The sequence below is a fragment of the Macaca mulatta genome, chromosome 9 (genome assembly GCF_049350105.2).
Source record: "Macaca mulatta isolate MMU2019108-1 chromosome 9, T2T-MMU8v2.0, whole genome shotgun sequence".
NCBI classification, from domain to species: Eukaryota; Metazoa; Chordata; class Mammalia; order Primates; family Cercopithecidae; genus Macaca; species Macaca mulatta.
In genome coordinates this window covers 138,023,942-138,045,671 of record NC_133414.1, presented here as the reverse complement: position 1 = coordinate 138,045,671, position 21,730 = coordinate 138,023,942, and the positions used below count along the sequence as shown (strand labels likewise).

At 43.5% G+C, this 21,730-nt stretch overlaps 1 protein-coding gene and 1 long non-coding RNA gene across 4 annotated transcripts in view; one reads left to right on the top strand and one right to left on the bottom strand.

Moving 5' to 3' along the window:
- FANK1 (fibronectin type III and ankyrin repeat domains 1) overlaps positions 1 to 21,730 on the bottom strand; it is a 121,251-nt gene that overhangs the window by 22,853 nt on the left and 76,668 nt on the right. For all 3 annotated transcript variants that reach the window (XM_015148443.3, XM_001087611.5, XM_001087857.5), the window contains exon 2: positions 8,224 to 8,401. In XM_015148443.3, the coding sequence (XP_015003929.1) occupies positions 8,224 to 8,401 (178 nt within the window). The remainder of the gene's footprint in view (positions 1 to 8,223; positions 8,402 to 21,730) is intronic.
- On the top strand, positions 15,307 to 16,669 carry LOC144331412 (uncharacterized). The gene is made up of 4 exons (XR_013398509.1): positions 15,307 to 15,326; positions 15,760 to 15,924; positions 16,017 to 16,127; positions 16,512 to 16,669. It is a non-coding gene; the product is annotated as an uncharacterized LOC144331412 (long non-coding RNA).

Here is a 21,730-nt window from a genome sequence, read left to right as displayed (position 1 = left end):
ACATTTGTCCTCAAGTGACAAAGTTTTATGTTTGAAAGATAAGACAGGCAGTCAAATTGTATATATGTAATTTTGAAGTGGGGGCCATCTAGTGGTGGGGGCTGTGAGGCTAATACATGGCTGCATAACTATTGCCGGCAAAATACCACTGCAGGGAAAGGACTGAAGAAGTCACATGCAAGATTGCTCGCAGCCCGTGAGCAACTTCCAGTAGAGCTGGGAGCTCAGGCAGCACACAGAAGACAATGCTAACATCACGCCCCATGGTCAAGTTCATCTTAAGAATGTTTGTGGGAAATGGATGCTGAGCACTTCTGGGATAGAAATCTGATGAGAGACTCACGATGGAAATCCACACACCTCCAGAGGGAAGCAGGACTGAATCTAAACATTTGCAGCCTGCAAAATGAGCACCAAGAAATGCAGGTAGGTAGTTTGCCTGGCTGCTCAGAAGATGCTGGGACCCAGCGCAAGTGCTAAGATAGGACCCCACCCTCTGCTTGTGAGGCAGGTCCCAGGAGCCTGGCTTTGAGTGGCATGCATTCTACAATATCAGGTCTCCAAAAGTTGACAGAGCTGTACATATTTCCCAATATTACCCAAAACCTCTATGTTACCCATTTCTCCATTCTGCCAACATTCTTCTTATCTGACTAAACTCCATGTATCCCTTTTCAAATCCTATCTCAAAATTTTTCTTTTCTTCTACTCAAAGGCTTGGTTTTCGAGAGGGGTATGTGTGTCATTTCCAGCTCTTACTTCTTTCCTGCTTCAACACTTAATCCAGTTCTTCTTCTCCTCCCTTGGACCATTCTCCATAGCTCCTTAGATGCCAAGGTTACCACTGTTTCCCTCCAGATTTTTTTTCCTGTCTCTAGTTTTTACTTTTATTCTCAATAGATCCTCCAAAGATACCACAACCATTCTTTGGGATTCACAACTAATTTTTCAAGGATGTTTATGTGCAACTAAATATTTATACATCGATTCCATTCCACACAACTCAACAAGTGTATCTAGTGTATCTAGCGCCCATTAGTTGCAAGGTGTTGGAACAGGCTGGGATGCAGCCCTGCACCAGCTCAGGGCCAAAATGAACCTGTCAACACTAAGTTGAACCCAACTTCCTACTGATGGGGTGGCAAGAAGAGGGGCAATCAAGGACCGTGAAGAAGGGACAGCTGAGCAAGGGTGAAATGACAGTGCTAGAGTTAGTATCACTAATAAACACCTGAAAACCTGCCTTCAGATCTGGGTCACGTGGGTGAGCTAACACCTCACCTAATCATCAAACAGCCTTGCCCACTCACTCCCAGCCCCCACCGGATTCTTTCCCCCGAAGGATGAGGCACGGCACTAAGTGTGTGGCTAAAGAACAGACCCAACACTTGCCCTAGAGGGAGGAGTATTCCCAAAGGAGAACTCAGAAGGTCTTCTCAGTTCCTTCCGCCAAACTCATCCATCAAACAAGTAATTCCCCCACTGAGGAACAGGCATGGGGCAGGAACAGGTACTTGAGAAACAGGTACAGGGCAGAGGGAGTGAGGTGCCAGGAGAGTGTCCTCTGGTAGAGGTATCTCTGATGTCAAGTGAGAAATGGCATAAAGGACTTCCATGACAGACAGGCAGATGTCTTCCAGGCGGTCTGAGAAAGGACTTCCCAGGAGGGTTGAAAGAACACACAACGCCTCGGAAAGTCAGATTCTAGGTGCTCTCACTGTGGTGAGAGTCAGGGTGCAGAAGAGTCTGGCACGTCCAGGAAAGAGGTGCCTCCGTGAAATCTGGAGACAACTCTAATATCATAACTCTAACTCTAACATCTAACAGAATCTTTTTTTGAAAACTGAAAAACATTTACAAAGACCTTCTTCACTTGATGTTTCTGTCCTTTGTTAAAATGTGAAATTTCAAGGTAAAATCAAATACTGAACATTCATTGATCCTGTTTTTGCATCACAAAGTTACTTCAGGCACCAAATCTAAATGACTTCTTGGGTGTAGCACCAGCAGAACCAAGAAAAAGACTAAGCACATTAAAGCACCTCTGACCACGTACGTGTCTCTGCCTCCCTGCTCTGTGCGCTGGTGGATTCAGCCTCCTAACCAACATCATCTTTGCTAGAAACACATTTCTATTCACCTAAAAGAAGCCAAATGAGCTGGAAGTCAAGCTGGCCTCCACAGTCGCTACCATCCCTGCAGGAACATGCTCCTCTCCCCACAGAGTTAAGGTCGAGTTCCTCTCCCCTTGAACAGGACGGAAAGTGGTGGAAGTGAATCAGTACAGCTCTGGCTCTGGGTCTTAACATTCCCGGAAGTTTCTGCTTCTCCTTGCTTGGAAGCTGGACACCATGTAAAGAAGTTCAACTTTCCTGTTGGAGAAAGAGGCCACCTAGTAAGACAGAGTCAGTGGAAGATCCAGACCACAAAGGAGATGAAGAAGCCCAGCCAGCCTCCTATTGTCCTGGCTGTCCCAGCTGATGCATCTCACATGGGTGAAGCCATTTGGTTCTTCCAGCCCCAAGAGAGCTGCAACCGTCAAGACCACATGGCGCAGAAACAAGTCATCAACACTCTAGCCAAATTACAGATCATCAGCAAACACAGGACTGTTTCTGCTGCAAGCCGCTCAGTCTGGGGCTGGTTCGTTATGCAGCAGGTAACTGAGATAGTATGTATCAACAAAAAAGAAACTGTAGAAAGACAATGAAGAAACAAAGCCAACGGCATTACAAAAACTTTTCCATCAAGAAACCAAGAAGTAGATAAGTGTTAAAAATCGATATAAATACACTTACCATAAAAGTAAAAGCTCTAAAACCAAGAAAAATATTCAGAAAAACCGCCAGAGCTAAAAAGTAATAATTTTTTAAAAACTGAAATGTATCAGCCTGGCACAAAGGAGTCTTATGAGTAGGTAGATTTTGATGTTAAATGAAAATACGTCCATGAATACTTAGATATTTGGGTCACAGAAACTGAGCCAACAATGTGTGGCATCTGAAAAGACCTTTGCCTGCAATCCCAGCACTTTGGGAGGCCGAGGCAGGTGGATCACGAGGTCAGGAGATTGAGACCATCCTGGCTAATATGATGAAACCCAGTCTCTACTAAAAATACAAAAAAACTAGCCGGGCGAGGTGGCGGCACCTGTAGTCCCAGCTACTTGGAAGGCTGAGGCAGGAGAATGGCGTGAACCCGGGAGGCGGAGCTTGCAGTGAGCCGAGATAGCGCCACTGCACTCCAGCCTGGGCGACACAGCGAGACTCCGTCTCAAGAAAAAAAACAAAAAAAAAAAAAAAAAAAAGAAGTTCAATGAGAATCTAATGGCCAAGCCTCACCGGAATTCAGTGCAAGGTGTCAGAGACTTAGCATAGTATTAGACCAAAACAAAACCAGAAGTGGTCCCAATAAAATCCAATATTGCTAAATATCATAAGGTCACCCTGAAGCAAACAGTACCTCCATAACCCCTGGAAAGGGAAATAACACAACTGTGTTAGAAACCAGATGTTACCGAGCACACTTGTGAAAGGCTGAAGACTCTTGCATCACTAGAGATGGCTCCAAAGAGGACAAAAGACACAGCAGGGACCCAGGACACAACTGCCCCCCAGGGTACTCTACAGTGATGACAATGCAGGCACAGGGAGGACTCACAAGGGCAGTTCATTGAATCCATGGAGAAGCGCAACTTTACCTAGACATGACAGCTGAAAAAATAAATGAATCTTAGAACTATTTCCACAGTAGAGGAAAGTCTACAAAAATGTGAAGCATAGCCTTGTTTTTGTTATCAGTCAACAAGCAAATGTTTGATGCAAGAGCTGAGCAAATATGAAACGTAAGAAGCTAAATATTGAAAAGCCCAAAGACTCAGTTACCAGACTTCCCTTTCTTCTCTCCACTCCCTCCCTTCAGAACTCCAATCCAGCCTCATGCTGATGACTCTGGAGTCTGTCTCTCCAACCCAGATCCCTTTCCCTGGCCCTTGACATCCCCAACTGCCTCCTTGACATCTTGGCTTGGATGTCTGATAGTTTCAAACTGATCTACTCCACCCACAGTCTTCCCTGTCTCTGTTATTATAGTTGCTCAGGCCAAACCCTGGGTGCCTCCTGTGAAAGGCTGGATTGTTGTTTAGAGACACGAGGTGCCCTCCCCCAGGGATCCTACCTCCTCGCCCTACTGAACTCAGACATGGCTGCATGTCTTGCTTTCAGCAATGAAGTAGACGCAGAAGTGAAGTATGTCATTCTGGGTGGAAGCTTCAAGAAACAGCGTGCCATGCTCTCTCCCCTGCTACAGTGACTGACAATGTTCAGGCAGAGGCTGCTGCATTGGCCTGGGCTGCAGGAGGAGGACAATGCAGGATGGAGCCCTGGCCCAGCCACGGTGGGCATGGTGTGTGGGAGGGAATTGCTGCTGCCATAAGCCACTGAGACTGTGACACTTATGCTTCAGGCAGCATCACTTGGCCTGTGCTGGCTGTCACATATCCCTTGACCATCCTCTCTCTCACATCCCACATCCAGTCCACCAGCAAGTTCTTAAATCCATCTTTAAAGCATATCCTGCATCGTCCCACTTTCCACCGTTGTGCTGTCTCCCACCTAAACTGTTTCAAAAGCTTCCCCATCAGTCCTCCCTGCTGCTTGCTGCCTGGCCGCCCTACGGCCTGTTCCCAACTCAGCAGCCAGAGGGATCCTTGTAAAACACAAGCCAGATCACGCCTCTTCTCAGCTTCACAATCTCCAGTGGCTTTCCCCGCCTCTCTCAGAGTAAGCCAGAGTTCTCCCAATAACCTTCAAGGCCCAGGCAGTGACCTCTCATGACCCAGCTGCCCTCACCCCCATTACTTTCCTCCTTGTTCCCTCTGCTCCTCAACGCTCCTGGGACCCGCCGAGTATACTTGCACCACCAGGCTTTCTCACCTGCCCTTTGCTCTGTCTGTGAGTTTCTTCCCCCCTATAGTGGCAAGGCTCCAGGTATCCTTGCTTCAGACCTACTCAGAAGTTACCTTCTTAGTGAAGACTTCCCCACCTCTACCCCAGGCCCTCAATTTTTCCTGTGCTGCTGCCCCTTAGTACATATTGCCTGCTGACTACCTATTTTTACTTATGTATCTTATTGTTTGCCTTCCTCATCACGAGGGAGGAATTTTTTCCCCAGTGCCATATCCCCAGCATCCGGAGCAGTGTATGACACATGGCAGACAATAATACATGCTGATGGAATAAATTTAATGCATGGCATGGGCAGCAATGACACAGGAATTTGGGGCAGACAGTATCGGGTAGTAAGGAGAACTTCTCAAGTGGAGGTAAAATCTGACCAGGGCAGAAGAAAGAATAGGGTGAGAGGGGAAAATCTGTCCAAACAGGGAAAAAAAAATGAACACACATGCAGAAAACATCACGGCATATTCAAAGGACAGTAGGAAATCTGATTGGAGGGTTTGTGCTGAGAAATAAGAGGCAGCAAGAAAGGCAGGTGTGGGGAAGCTGTGAAAGGCATTAAATGTTAGTCTAAGGAATTTGGCCTTTATCCTTCAAGCAATGGAGACCCACCAAAGACAATTTGACAAAAGAAAGATTAAAATGGAAATTAGCCCGGCAAGGTAGAACGATGAGGAGGAAAAAAAAAAGGAATAAAGTCAACTCCTTCCATGAGAAAATACACTGGGCAGGTGTAGGAGCTGCGGATCCACAAATGAGCTACAGGGAAATGGAGCTTACATCCTGCAGGGGAAACCCCCAGCTAATGAGGGAAAGCACAGACGCAATTCTACAAATGGAGAACTCAGTAACTGACTGGCTGTGAGAAGCCATGGAGGAAAGCCCAAGTCAAAGACAATGTCATTGATTCCAGATAGACTGATGACTGATGGGAACAGAAATTGACAAATCAAGAGGAGGTTCTTAAATCCACAATCCAAATATCAGGTATTCCAGATAATCACTTTTTACAAGAAAAGCATTTGCTAGTTTTAAGGCCATGCAGAGAAACAAATAAGGAAGCAAAAGAGGTCAAGATTAATACAGCCTAATTCTGCCACCTAGCGTCAAGATTTGTACTGTATAATTCTGCGAGAAATGCAGGCATTTCCCCATTGTCCTTAGAGCGGGGACCACAGATGTCACTGCCAGACCCACAATGCCAGGTTGTCTTTGGAGTGTGAGTGCGTTCTCCAGCCTGACAGCAACCAGGTCTCTGGGAAGAATGCAGACAACACAGACACACACCTCAGGCTGGAAGCCAGCACACGCAGCTATGGTTTCTCTAGCTGAGGCTGCCTACCTGGCCACCCAGGAAAGGAACAGCCAATGAAGAAAGAACGATTCAGGATGGCCCCACTCGCCTGCCCAAGCAGAGCTTGTGGTGCTAAGGTGATGGGGGAAAGAAAGATGTCTTTTTCTTTCTCCAGAGAAATGCTTCTTACAATTCATGCTTTTAGATAGAAGCATACTTTCAATGAGTAAAACGACATGATTAAAACAATATTCGACTAGTTAGAACAGAACTATTTTTACATGGTTAACTACATTTCTTATTTTTTTTAAGGTACAGAGAAATTTCTCAAATATCAGATACATTATCACTGAGGTAACAGTTGAAGTTGGAGCCTTCATATACAGATTACATATTTCTATATATTTTATATACACATACACACAAACATATCGATCTCTTCATGTCAGCGTTTTGATCACAATGCAAACTTGAGAAAAGGCCAGGAAAGTGACGGGCCTGGTCTGCATCTTGGCGGCATCAATGCCAGTATCCTGACTGTGATGCTGCACCATCGCATTCAAAGATGTTACCATAGGGAAATGGGAAAAGGTACAGTCACCCTGTATTATTTCTTACAGCTGGGTATGAATCTATAATTATTTCAAAATTAAAAGTTTACCTAAAAACCGTATTTGTATCTCATTTTTGATATTCCTGAATCACAAAATAGTCATTTTGCATTTTTCAAGTGGTAAATCAAGGGGGAGAAATAAGTCAGAGATGATATGAAGACTGAGAAGAAAAACTTTTTTTTTTTTTTTTTTTTTTTGAGACAGAGTCTCACTCTGTCACCCAGGCTGGAGTGCAGTGGCACAATCATGGCTCACTGCAGCCTCCACCTCCCAGGCTCAAGTGATCCTCCCACCTTAGCCTCCCAGACAGGCACAAGCCACCACACCTGGCTAACTTTTGGATTTTTTGTAGAGATGGGATTTTGCTATGGTGCCTAGGCTAGTCTTGAACATCCAGGTTCAAGGGATCTGCCCACTTCAGCCTCCCACAGTGCTGAGATTACAGGCATGAGCCACCATGCCTGGCCAAAAATGACTTCTTGGTTACTCCTGGTGGTATTTGTTCATGCAAGAAGCATGTGGAGGGCCTGCTATATAACAGCCAGCACTGTCAAGGAACCGGCTGGAGCGCTAAGCAGGCAGGAGTCTTATTTGTCTCTCGCCGAGTTTAATACTGGGTGGGGAGGCAGGAAATGAACAAATAAAAGAAGTAAACAAGGAACAAGGTAAACAAACTCAGCAAACAAGTAAACAAGTAAAACAAACCCAACAGAGCTAAACGCTATGTGGCATACAAAACAAGGTTCTGAGCTACAGGAGGCCTGCATGGAAGGATGGCTACTTCAAATGGCCTTCTGGGGGCGTGGGGTTGTTTCATCTGAGACTGGCACGGTGTGAAGGAACCAGCTGTATGAAAACAGAAGGAAATGCATTCAAGACAACAGCAACAAGCAAGACCCTGTAATGGGAACCGGCTTGGCCTGTCAAGGCTGAGAGGCAGCCAGCGTGGTATAAGAGAATTGACAAGGTGACAATGGTATGACATGAGATCAGAGAAGCTGGCCAGGGCAGACCATGCGGGGCCATCCTACGTCAGGGAACACACAGCCTGATGGGAAGCTCACCTAATTTCATCAAGCTATCGTTTGAGTGTGTCTCTGCATTCTGGATTTTAAATACATATCATTAAAATATTTCAGAAGTCAAAGAAGCTCTCAAAAGGTACAGAGGTTTAATTTCAAAGTTACTGCTAATGCCTATTTTCCAAAAATTGTAATTCATAAAAGAGCATGAATACAAATGATGCTGACTCATTCTTTAATTTGAAATAAGAAGTGGCTTTTTAAAGACAACAGAAATCATTCCAGCTAATCAGGAAGTCAAGGCAAAGTGGCAAGCAATTCAACACTGCACCTACGTATAAATGATACCGTAAGAGTGCATTTTGGGGTCTTCTTCTTCAATCGAGAACCTGAACCACTGCTCCTGAGGTCCTTGGCGTTTGGCTTTCTTTTCCAGATCCCAGTATAATTCAATGCTGTGATGAGTCACTTTGCCCACGACAGGTGGATGAGGCTTTGAGGGTGGCGTGATTTCTAAAAAAAGAATGATACCAAATTTCAGGACCCAGTTTCCATAAGGAAGAGAGACCAGTCGAGTGGACTACAGCTGCTTGGTGATCGAGCTATTTTTCTGAGCATAAGGCACACATATGAGCATACCTCCCTGTTGCTTAAAGAACCCCTGAAAAGCTCGAGATACAAAATTCAGCCCATGTGTGAGCTACCACAGTCTTCAACAAGCATGTATTGTACCATGCCCATCAGTATCATGCCACCCACTGACCCTTCCAAAGGGATGCTTAACTTATCAAACTAATGAGGTTGTACTTGACCTGCTGGAACACAGTTTGCTTCTATTAATCCTTCACTGACTGGCTAACAAAGCCAAGAGATGAATGCTCTATCTGATTCAAATATCTGGAACATAGATGACAAAGGGTTGACATCTATGCTGTATAAACAGTCCTCAGAAACTAACCAAGAATAAGGGCCCAAAGTTAGTAACAAACCTAGCAAAAGATGAGCAGCACACAAAAGAGCAAAAACAAATTGCCAAGGTGATATCTGGAAAGATGCTCATATCCCCTAGTGCTCACAGAAATTGGTAACAATGGGGTATAACTTGATATCCAGTCAGAAACTGAAACATTTCATAACTTTCAGAAGTCACAAGATAGGGAGAGGATATTCTCATGTGCTGGTTGTAGGGAAATATGAATTGCGGCCTTTTTAGAGGGCAATACAGAAGCATCTATTAAAATTAAAAATACACATGTCCCCCTGTCCCACCATCCACCCTTCTGCAGAAATCAGAGCATAAATACACACGAGAGTGAGTGGCCAAGATGGCTGACTAGAAGCAGCTGGTGTACCTGGCTCTCATGGAGAGAAACAGAAGGAGCAAGTGAATACAACACCTTCAACTGAAACAGCCAGGTACTCGCACTGGGACTAATCAAGGAAACAACTTGACCCACAGAGAACAAAGCAAAGCAAGACAGGACGATGGCCCACCAGGGGGCAACACGGAGCCAGGGGATCCTCCCCTGCCCAGGGAAGCAGTGACTGAATGGGCGACCCAGAAACCACACTTCTCCCATGGATCTCTGCAAACCTCAGGTTAGGAGATCTCCATGCAAACCTCTCTCTACCAGGGCCTTCCGTCTTCAGTCTGACAGAGCTGCGGGGAGTCTTGGCAGAGCAGCCGCTCAGGCATGCATGGAGACCCTGGAGCCTTAGCTACTCAGGCTTTGGAGCAAAAGTAGCCGTAGCTCTGGCAAAGTGAGAGGTGAGACTCCCGTACATACCCTTAGGAAAGATGATGAATCCAGGGGGCTGCGCAGCAACAGCCCGCAGGTCCCACTTCCAATGCACCTCACGAGATGAGACCCCACTGGCTTAGAATTTCAGCCAGCTTCCAGTAGTGGCATTGCACCTCCCTCAGAAGGAGCTCCCAGGGAGAGGGACACGCCACCAGCTTTGCTGTTTGGGCACCTTAGCCATTCCAGCCTTCAGGCTTTGGAGAGTCTGAGCCAACACAGGGCAGAAGGGATCCCCCCATACAGCATAGCTGCTCTACTGAAACGTGGCCAGACGGCTGCTTTAAGCAGGTACCTATCCCGTTCCCTCAATGGGCAGAACCTTCCAACTGGGGCCTCCAGCCACCCCTGCCCAAGCTGTCCATCTGACAGATGGACGTTGAATTTCCCCTGGGATGGCACTCCCAGAGGGAGAGGTGGGCCACCATCTTTGCTGTTCAGGTGCCTTAGTCGTTCCAGCCTTTGGGCCTCATAGTATCCGAGGCGATCAGGGGCTGAAGCGGACCCCTAGCACAGCACAACTGCTCTACCGAAACGTGGCCAGACTGCTTTAAGTGGGTCCCAATCCCGTTCCTCCTCACCAGCTGGGACCTCCCAACCAGGGTCTCCAGCCACTTCCTACAGGTACCTTTGGCCCAACACCAGGTCCATACCTCCCTGGGACGAAGCTCCCAGAGGGAGGGACAGGCTGCCATCTTTGCTTTTTCTCAGCCTTCGCTGGTGACACCTCCAGGTTCTGGAAAATCTGAGGTGACTAGGGACTGGAGCAGGCCCCAAGCATACCACAGCAGCCCTATGGAAAAGTGGCCGGACTGTTCCATGGGGGCCTGTTCCCATATCTCCTCACTGGACAGGTCCTCCAGGCCTGGGCCTCCAGCCACCACTGCCAGAGCTATGGAGCCAGTACCAACTCAGCAACTCCCTGAACAGAGCCTCCAGGGGCAACTGAGAGCCTCTCTCCCACTACCTCAGCAGTGGAACTGCCCTTGCCACCCTCAAACTAACAAAGGAGCAAAGACTCTAAGAGTGTCTTATCTACACCTCCAATAAGCTACAGTCGACCCCAGGAGAGGCAGCCAGTCCGTCTCCCACAGGTTCCGCACCCCCGCTCCCCCGCATGGCTCATCAGCAGACAGGGAACCCCTGGCTTGGGCACACAGCACAAACCCTCCATCTTGGGCTGACTGCACTGAGTGATTGCTGACCCACGTCTCTCTGAGGTGGAGCCCCCAGGAGTCAAGCAAATGACCCCTGGCCACAACCCCTGCTAAGATCTCTTCCTGTGCTGCCTCTAAGCTGGGGAAGGAACATAAACACTGAGATCACCCCAGAACTGCAGTGGGCATTCCAGGAGTGCCAAGGAGAGCCAGCACTCAAGTGGGAGAGGAACGCACAGTTTCAGAGCACTAGAAAGGGAACACGGCGGAAACTGAGGAAACAGGAGAGTCACACAACCAAGCAAGAGTCTAGCAACTGACCAGTACACCTAAGTGCCACCTAGTGGATCACACCCCAAAGCTTCAACACCAAAAATGCCTCATTAACATACCCCCCTCTGAAACCAGAGACAACAAGTAAGCTTCAAATAAAGACCCTACACAAAGCGTCAGCCCAGTGAAAACATCCAGAAAAGAAGTCTGCTGACTGTGCTCAATCTACATTAAAGGAACGCCCACACACAGAGATGAGAAAGAACCAGCAAGAACTCTGGTAACACTCAGATGACCAGAGTGTCATATGTCCTCCAAATGGCCACACCAGTTCTCCAACAAGAGTTCTTACCCAGGCAGAACTGGCTGGAATAAAGGAAACAGAATTCAGAACATGGATAGGAACAAAGATCACTGAGATTCAGGAGGATGGTGAAACCCAATCTAAGGAAAAGAAGAATCACAAGAAAATGATACAGGAGCTGAAGGATAGAATAGTCAGCATAAAAAAGAAACTAATGGGTCTGACAGAGTCGAATAATATAAAAATTTTACGATCGGTTGCGGTAGCTCACTCCTGTAATCCCAGCACTTTGGGAGGCTGAGGCAGGTGGATTGCCTGAGGTCAGGAGCTCGAGGCCAGCCTGGTCAACATGGTGAAACCCCATCTCTACTAAAAATACAAAAATTAGCCGGGTATGGTGGCAGGCACCTGTAGTCCCAGCTACTCGGGAGGCTGAGGCAGGAGAATTGCTTGAACCTGGGAGGCGGAGGTTGCAGTGAGCCAAGATTACGCCACTGCACTCCAGCCTGGGTGACAGAGTGAGAGACTGTCTCAAAAACAAAAACAAAAAAGAATTTTACAATGCAATCACAAGTATTAACAGCAGAATAAACCTGAGGAAAGAATCTCAGAACTTGAAGACTGGTTCTCTGAAATAGGTCAGGCAAAAATGAAAAAAAAAATTAAAAAAAGGAATGAATAAAACCTCTGAGAAGAATGGGATTATATAAAGAAGCCAAATCTACAAATCACTGGCATCCCTGAAAGGGAGAAGAAGAAAGCAAACAACTTGGAAAATTCCAAGATACCATCCATGAAAACTTCCCTAACCTTGTTAGGGGGGCCAACAGTCAAATTCAGGAAATACGGGGAACTCCTGCAAGATTCTACACAAGAAGATCATCTCCAAGACAGATAATTGTCAGGTTTTCCAAGGTTGAAATGAAAGAATGTGAAAGGCAGCTAGAGAGAAAGGGCAGGTTACCTACAAAGGGATCCTCATTAGGCTAATAGTGGACCTCTCAGCTGAAACCCTATAAGCCAGAAGAGATTAGAGGCCTATTTTCAACATTATTTTTTTTTAAAAATCTTCAACGAATAATTTCATATCCTGTTAAACTAAGCTTCCTAAGTAAAGAAGAAACAAGATCCTTCTCAGATAAGCAAATGCTGAGGAACTTCATCACTAGACCTGCCTTATAAGAGATCTTGGAAGGAACAGTAAATATAGAAAGACTGCCACCAGCTAATACAAAAATCCACTTAAACACACAGACCAGTGTCACTGTAAAGCAACCACACAAACAAGCCAACATAATAACCAGCTAGTGACAGGATCAATGACAGCAGCAGCTAATGACAGGATCAATGACAGGATCAAACAGCACAATGGCAGGATCAAATCCACACATATCAATACTAATCTTGAATGTCAACAGGCTAAATGCCCCACTTAAAAGGCATGGAATGGGAGAAAATGTGTGCAAACTATGTATCTGACAAAGGTCGAATATCCAGCATCTATAAAGAACTTAAACACATTTACAAGAGAAAAATAACCCCATTAAAAATTGAGCAAAGGACATAAACAGACACTTCTCTAAAGACGACATACATGTGGCCAACAAGCACATGAAAAAAAAAGATCAATATCACTGATCATTTCAGAAATGTGAATCAAAACCACAAAGAGATGCCATCTCACACCAGTCAGAATGGCTATCATTAAAAAGTCAAAAAATAACAGATGCTGGCAAGGTCACAAAGGGAACCCTTATACACTGTTGGTGGGATAAATTTGTTCAACCATTGTGGAAAGCAGTATGGCAATGCCACAAAGAGCTAAAAGCAGAACTACCATTTGACCCCGCAATCCCATTACTGGGTATATACCCAGAGGAATATAAAGCATTCTACCATAAACACACATGCACATGAATGTTCACTGCAGGACTATTCACAATAGCAAAGACATGGAATCAACCTAAATGCCCATTGATGACAGACTGGATTAAAAAAATGCAGTACATATACACCATGAAATATTATGCAGCCATAAAAAAGAATGAGATCATGTCTTGTGCATGAACATGGATGGTTCTGGAGGCTATCATCTTTAGCAAACTAATGCAGGAACAGAAAATCAAATACCGCATGTTCTCTAAGAGGAGGCTAAATGAGAAGAACTTATGAACACAAAGAAGGAAACAACAGACACTGGGGTCTCCTTGAAGGGGGAGGGTGAGAGGAGCAGAAAAGGAAACTATTGGGTATTGAGCTTAATACCTGGGGTGATGTAATACTATGTACAACAAACTCCTGTGATGCATGTTTATCTGTGCGACAAACCTTCACACATACCCCCCATAACTAAAATAAAAATTAAAAAAATTAAAATGGATACAGAGACACATACATAAGGACATTACTACAGTTTTCAGCAGTTTACAGCAAAACAAAAAAAGATGACCCATTTATAAGGGAATGGACAAATAAGTTATTCTATGTCCATAAAGTGGAACATTATACACCCTGTGAAAAATGAATTTGTTCTATACTAGGTGCTTTGAAAGGACCTCCACTAAGTATTGTTGGGTAAGAAATCAAGGTGCAAAGAAAAACACAGAATATCCCATTTTTGTCAAAGGTAACAAGGGGTAGAGTGTATACCAAGCTGGTTAGCATGCAATTTTTCTATGTTCGTTTTGTCTCCCCTGCTACACTTTACTCAATGCTTCTTGAGTCTCAAATATATCACAGAGCTACTGCATTGTTCATTTAAAAAGAAAGGATCTTGTATTTCGCTTGAGCCAATGTCCCAAGTAGCTGACCGGCCACCCTCTGAAGACCCAGGGGTCCTCCTGTGGTGCAGTCCCACTGAGAAAGACCGGGCTGCCCTGGTCTTGCCCACCCCAGGCCAGTGGGGCACACAGCCAACAATTTCACTTACACGAAGATCCCAGAGATATGCTAGGAGGCAGCCTGCAAGCTCATTTTCCCAACTTTATTTTCCAAATGTTTATAGAGAGCTTGATGAAATCGGATAAACCCAGGTTTGAATATGTTCTCTGAAACTGAGTTAAAAAGACCACAAAGTGTTTCGTGATAATTAAGTTAAAAAGTATCTAAATAAATGATGGCATATTTCCTACAGTAAAATCCTAACAACTAAAAGAAATTAGCTGTATGAGTTTTTTATACGCCTGCATCAACATAGATCAATTCAAAATGAATGGGTGGAAAACATGGGTTGCAAAAGGACACACTACATGATTACAACACACACAAAACACTACATGTTGTTTATGAATGCACAGATATGTAGTAAAATTAAAAAGCTGATGGGAAGAACACACGCCACCTCAACAACATGAGGGAAGGGATGGGGGCATGATGGGCAGGAGGAGGGTCTTGCCAGTATATTTGTAAGGTTTTATTTCTTCTTGAAAAGACTTTAGGACACATATGGCAAAATGTTAACATCTTAAACCAAATGGTACATTGAGTACGTTACCATTTGAAATAATTTTGATATGTTTAAAATATTAGTTTTTGAAAACTATAAAAATCAACGATATATATTACCGTTTCGGGCCTCTTGGTTTTCTCAGAGAAACCAATTTCAGGGTTCTAGATACTGAGGGATACATGTAGAAGAAGGAACTACTGAGCCAGACACTGACCTCTTACTGTGAGTCATCTCACTGAATCCCAGCAATTCTGGCTGATGGATGTCACGATGACTCACATCTTCACGTCCTTGTATCATGACATCAGTGTTGAACAACTCATGTTTTTCCCAGCCCACTAAAACCAAACACCAGGAATGATAGACTGTTACGGATTACCCCCAAAATAACCAGAAGCCAACAAGCATTTCAATTCCAAAGACATCTAGCCTAGAATCCTACTAGAGATCAGAAAAGGCAAGCATATCTAAATTAATGTCAAATTTCAATGCAGGGCCGGGCGCGGTGGCTCAAGCCTGTAATCCCAGCACTTTGGGAGGCCGAGGCGGGCGGATCACAAGGTCAGGAGATCGAGACCACAGTGAAACCCCGTCTCTACTAAAAATACAAAAAATTAGCCGGGCGCGGTGGCGGGCGCCTGTAGTCCCAGCTACTCAGGAGGCTGAGGCAGGAGAATGGCGTGAACCCAGGAGGTGGAGCTTGCAGTGAGCCGAGATCGCGCCACTGCACTCCAGCCTGGGCAACAGCGTGAGACTCCGTCTCAAAAAAAAAAAAAAAAAAAAAAAATTTCAATGCAGTTCACCATGAAGTTGTATGAGGAGTAAAAAGATAACAGTCCCAGAGACCCAAGAGTTTCTTATGGCTTGCTCTTTACTGATCACTGATCTAGGTATATAATGAGAGATCTCCATTAGTGAGCATGCCACCAGCCACAGGTGGCCCACTGCCACCAGAGCTGGCCACGGGCCCACTTCCAGCTGCTACTAATGATGGAGCCAAAACCCTCACTGCTAGCCATCACCCCCCTCCAGATCTGGTACAGAGCCCAGAAAAGGTGGGTGTGGTGCTTGGAAAGTTGGTTCATGTTTGTGTGTGTGTTGGGGGCAGGTAGTGATCCAAATGTAATGGCAGCATGGTCTCTCCAAGGAAGCCTTAGGTGTGAGTGACGCCTCAGTGAACACATACACGTCAGCAATGGACCAGCTGCTGCCAAGTCACACAACTATGCAACACGTTGCTCACACAGAAATGCCAATGGTTAGTGTAGAGCCCATTGATAATGTTCCTGCATCTTCTTTACTTTCATACAAAACTCATCAAGATGCAACTCTCCACTTAGGCAAGAGTTGCTTTTTGCAAAAAGTTATTATTGCCAGATAGGAACTGGATGGTCAGGTCATGAATGAATGACCTCATCAGGTAAGAGCTAGTTATTTTTAGGATGCCAAAAAATAGTGGATGGGACCCAATTTGTTTTGCTTTGTTTCTTAGCCAACCTACAGTAATTTGACAGGTGTACTCTAATCCTTACAATATTATACCCATATACTTTCTATTTTCTCTTTGATAAAAATTCTGGTGTTTTTGTCATCATCTGCTAATATACGTGTTTTTAGGATCCTAAAATATGTACATTTACAGGTCACCAGCAGAGTGCAAACATTACTATGACAATGGACCAGAGGCCCAGGGCGGCACTGAGCCTTGGTAAGAGCCGACGGAAGTGGCAGGTCACAAGCCCAGTTGCTGAGAGGAGAACTGCAATGCAGCAACACTTATATGACACTTAATTTGGGTCATGCACTAGTGTGGATGCTTTATTTATTCATTTAACTTTCACCACATTTAACTTCACCAACTCCATATGCTGTAAGGATTTTTATTATCTCCCTTATAAACAATCTGAGGCACAGAGAGGTTACATAACCTGCCCAAGGTCACACAGAAATAAGTGGTAGAACCAGGATCAAAATGAAGATAATCTGGCTCAGGAGTCCCTTACTTTTAGCCCTCTAGCATACTGCCTCTTAAGAGTAGAGATATAAAATGTAGACCAGGGGTGAAAAATCGACTATTAGTTCGTTCTCCAGATTTCCTTATTCATTTTAAATCAGGTCTAGCTCATGAACTGGCTTGAACCCCAAGGAAATTTCTAAATGATCAAGAAAACTCGGTAAGAAAAAGTGAGACAATGCAAATCAGGTAATTGTTTGAATAAAGTATAGAGATGCTGTGTGCAAGCGGAAGAAGATACGGCAGCTTATCCTAGCACCGAGGTCAGGGAGGCTGCTGACCTTCAGGAGCCCAGTCCATGAAAGGAAAGACGGTGTAAAAAGCCCACAGCAACCAGTCGTGGAAACCAAAAAGGCAGAGAGTTTGGCTGACGTTTACTTGCAGACACTATGGGCATAGGTAGGAAGCCAGTCCAACGCTGCATTAGGCTCAGCATGAAATCTGGGAGAACAGTTGCATCAACAGGAGGGAAAGGCTATAGAATGTGGGCAAAACAATTAGCAAGATAGCTCATAGATAAATCTGAAAAGATTGTATACACTTAGGGCAGAAAGCACACATCACGGTTGAAAACTACTCTGAATTTACTAATACAAGGACAAGTCTCTCTATTTGTAAATGTTATCATCCCCAAGTTTTATAATATAGCTAAAGTTGCAAGGAGTGGTAAATATATCTATGATTATAGTCCTGACTCACTTGACACTAGGACTTAAAGTGCTGGATGTATAACAAGTAACACATCTTTCCTAAGGTGATGAAAATCAACATTTTGAGAAATTCAAAAGCTGATCCTTTTTGCTATTTATTTAACCATGATGTTTATATCCCTATCTGTATTTATCTGTTACCAGTGGAAACACTCTTGAGAACTGTTTTTATAGACTCTATTCAAGTTTTATAGAACAGATATAACACATCCATAGAAACACATTCATAAACACTACTTACATGCTATACTTTTTATACAAAAGTTTTAGAACTCTATTTTTTCCTGTCATAAGTAAGTCTCAGATCTTTCAAAAGGTACTTTTTTTTTTTTTTAAGTCTGATAACCAGCATCCAAATTTAACCAACCACATAATTTCATCACAAAGTCAGGCTTTAATTTTATTTTAACTTTTCTAAAGATTTCTAAAGATTTTGTTTTCTAAAAAACGAAAAGAAAAAGGAGACCTTATGTTCAATTTTGGATGGTTCTTTTAAATAATTAGTAGGATCTTTCCATCATGACAAATATTTCTTATCTTAAAAGTTTCCCAACTAATGAAAAAGGAAGAAGAAGAACAGTAAAACTATAAGTACCTCAAAAGGACGATTATGAGAATTTATGAATGTGTTACGTACCACAAAAGGCTTTTGTAAAAAAGTTCTTATGCAAATCTGACAAATAAAACAATTTTATGCCTCTGGTGCCATTTGTTAAGCAATAAATAGGAATATAGAACAATAAATGGTTTCATACACTGTCGCCACTCAGTCCCTATGGTTACTCAGAAGATGGCATAAAACATGGCTCAAGTACATCAGAAATCATAATAAAAAGCTATCACTCACAAATTATAGGTTTGAATGTAGAAAACTATAAAGTTTATGTAAACCACTCTACAATATTAGGCCTTAGCATCCTACATTTTTTTAAAAGGATTGTAATAGTAAAAGAAATGCACCAGAAATGTGCCAAGAGGAGACTCAAAAAACAAATTAGTAAAACAAAAAAATATCAGATTATTCAGCATCCATCCTTATGATAAATAGTTGACCATATCTCAAAAGCTACAGAGAGAAGCGGTGATCATACACTGTATTGGAATGAGCAATTGTGATCAGTATCATGAAAAGTGGGAAATGATAAAGAAAAAAAGCAAATATAAATAGATTCGTTATATAAAAAGAGAACACCTTAAAGCAGAATTGTAGTTTCCCTGCTCTTCCAAACTTATGTGAAAATTTACTGAAGTCAAATTTCACTAGCAAGGGGCATCTGTGGTCTAGCCTCCGGTGGCACATGGTCCGCAATGAAGATGACTGCACACTGAAGGGGATGCTATATGAGAACAGTAGTGGCTGTAACCTCAAAGCAGTTTATCATGGTTTGATCAGATATTTACAGCAACCATTAATCACAAATACATTCTAGGTCGGGTGCAGTGGCCGACCAATACCTGTAATCCCAACACTTTTGGAGGCCAAGGTGGGAGGATCACTTGAGGCCAGGAGTTAGAGACCAACCTAGGCAACATAGAGAGACCCCATAATCACGCCACTGCACTCCAGCCTGAGCGAAAGAGCAAGACCCTGTCTCAGAAAGAAAAAAAAGGAGAAATTAAAATAACTATAAGGTACCATTTTACCTGTAAAATTAGACAAAAAACATGTAATGGTAATAATATTCAGTGTTGTTCAACACTGTGATAAAATGGTTTGAGATTGAGGATTACACTGTATATTACACAATTCTTTAAAAAAACAATTTGGCTGTATTCAAAAATGATGGTAAGATCTCCTACTTGGTGGTCTCGCTTCTAGAAACACATCCAAAAAATAAATTCAGAAATCAAAAAATAAATGTAAAAGCTAAAATGTTTTTGTATTGTATGTGCTTTTATTTTTATTATGAAAAAAAGTTTCTGTCTGCGCATGGTGGCACATGCCTGTAGTCCCAGCTACTTGGGAAGCTGAAGCGGGAGGATCAGTTGAGCCTAGGAGGTCGAGGCTGCAGTGAGCCATGATTGTACCGCTGCATCCCAGGCTGGGCTATAGAATGAGACCCTGTCTCAAAAAAAATAAAAATCTCACCATGAAAAGTAGAAATGAATAGTATAGCAAATCCGCTTGTATCTGTTACCCAGCTTCAATTAGCAACACAATTATGGCCAATCCTATTTTACCGAGGAGTCCATCCCACCATCCCTGCCCAAACCTGGGTTATTTAATAGCTAAGTTTTGATAAGACTTTACTTTGAGTGTTCTAAAATTCTTTACATATATTATTTAATCTTCACAACAACCTTATAAAGTGCTAGAACTTTCCTCTTATCTTTTACCTGTAAGGCTGGAGACACGCAGAGATCCCATCATTTGCTAGGGAGGTCATGCAATAAGCAGCAGAGTCAGGATTTGAACCCAGGGAACCCGACTCCAGTGGCATGTCCTTAACTTTCTATGTGCTATCTACTACTGCCCTATGTTTAACTACAGACACACATACATAAATCACAACATAAAATAAAAACCAGAAACACTTTAATACCATTCACAGCAATAAAAACTAATCTAAATGTCCAAGAACATGGAATTTGTTAGATACACTTTGGTACATTATTTAGATAGAAGAATATTTACTGATTAAAAGCATGGAAGATGATATACTAAGGAAAAGACATGAACTTACACATATGTTATTATAATGGCGTAAAATGTACAGATGCACACAGACAGAAGAACTGAAAGAATTTAGAAAAACGAAAGACAAAAATAGCATTATGGCTGATTTTTTGGTATTATTTTAAGCTGGTATAGTACTGAATAAAGGGGGAAAAAATAAAATGTAACTGAGCATTTTTATTCTTAATGGAAAAAAGATTCAGCTAAGATGAGCTAACTAGCCTAGACTCTTCCTTGCTGAGCTTATACATATATGATAGCAACAAGTCTGATAAAAATAAACCAAGAATAAGTCAATGTGGATGCTTCAAAGCATGAGACATTTCAATTACACTCTGGCTCAATTTATTGACCATTTTGGTGTCAAGCAGATATCCTGCTTGACATTTATTTCCAAGGAAAATGTTTACTTATACCCAGTCATTCAGCACACTTGTGGGACACCTCCCCTGTGTCCTGAGGGCACAGGTGTAACCAAGATGACCAAGAGGGAAGGGCAAAGTGAGGAGCAGGGAACATTCAACACCAAACAAATACAAACCAGATGCATGGGGGAGGCAGCTGCGGAGGGAGCCTACAGGAAGACATGTTCAAAATGCATACAGTTTACATACATTCTAATCCAGGAATGAGGTGCCTTAAGTGAGGTCTCAGGATAAAGAGGCAAGTCTGGCAGAGCCTGCAGGCAAAGAATACATCATCTCATGAAGACATTTCAATATACTTAAATTGTCTTATGTTTTTATCCCCAAACATTCCTTATCCTTTAAAAGTAAGTAATGTAAGTGCAAACTGCCCAAAAGTTGCTTTCCTCTACTTTGCTAATAAGTTCTTCTAGGGCAAAAATCAGTTCAAACAGCAAAAACAACAAAAGCCAAAACTCCCTAGGGTAGTAATCGGGAAACACTGCTTCCTCTCCTGGCTCTACCATGGATATTCCTCATCAGGAAAACTGGGGGATAAATAAGGATACCTGTCCTGCCTCCCTCTCAGATTTACTGCAAAGAAAAAATAATGTGACAAAATATTGAAGTGATTTGAAATGTATAAAGGACTTCACAGACATAAGGTAATGGTAATGTCTTTGAAAGTCACAATGCTCACACCTATTTCACACTTCTAACTACATGGAAACCCTGCTTGGAGTTCCATACAGGTAACAGGTAGTAGGCAAAGAAGGAAACGTACTTCCAAGATATTTCTTTTTTTTTTTTTTTTTTTTTGAGACAGAGTCTTGCTCTGTTGCCCAGGCTGGGGTGCAGTGGCCGGATCTCAGCTCACTGCAAGCTCCGCCTCCCGGGTTTAGACCATTCTCCTGCCTCAGCCTCCCGAGTAGCTGGGACTACAGGCGCCCACCACCTCGCCCGGCTAGTTTTTTGTATTTTTTAGTAGAGACGGGGTTTCACCGTGTTAGCCAGGATGGTCTCGATCTCCTGACCTCGTGATCCGCCCGTCTCGGC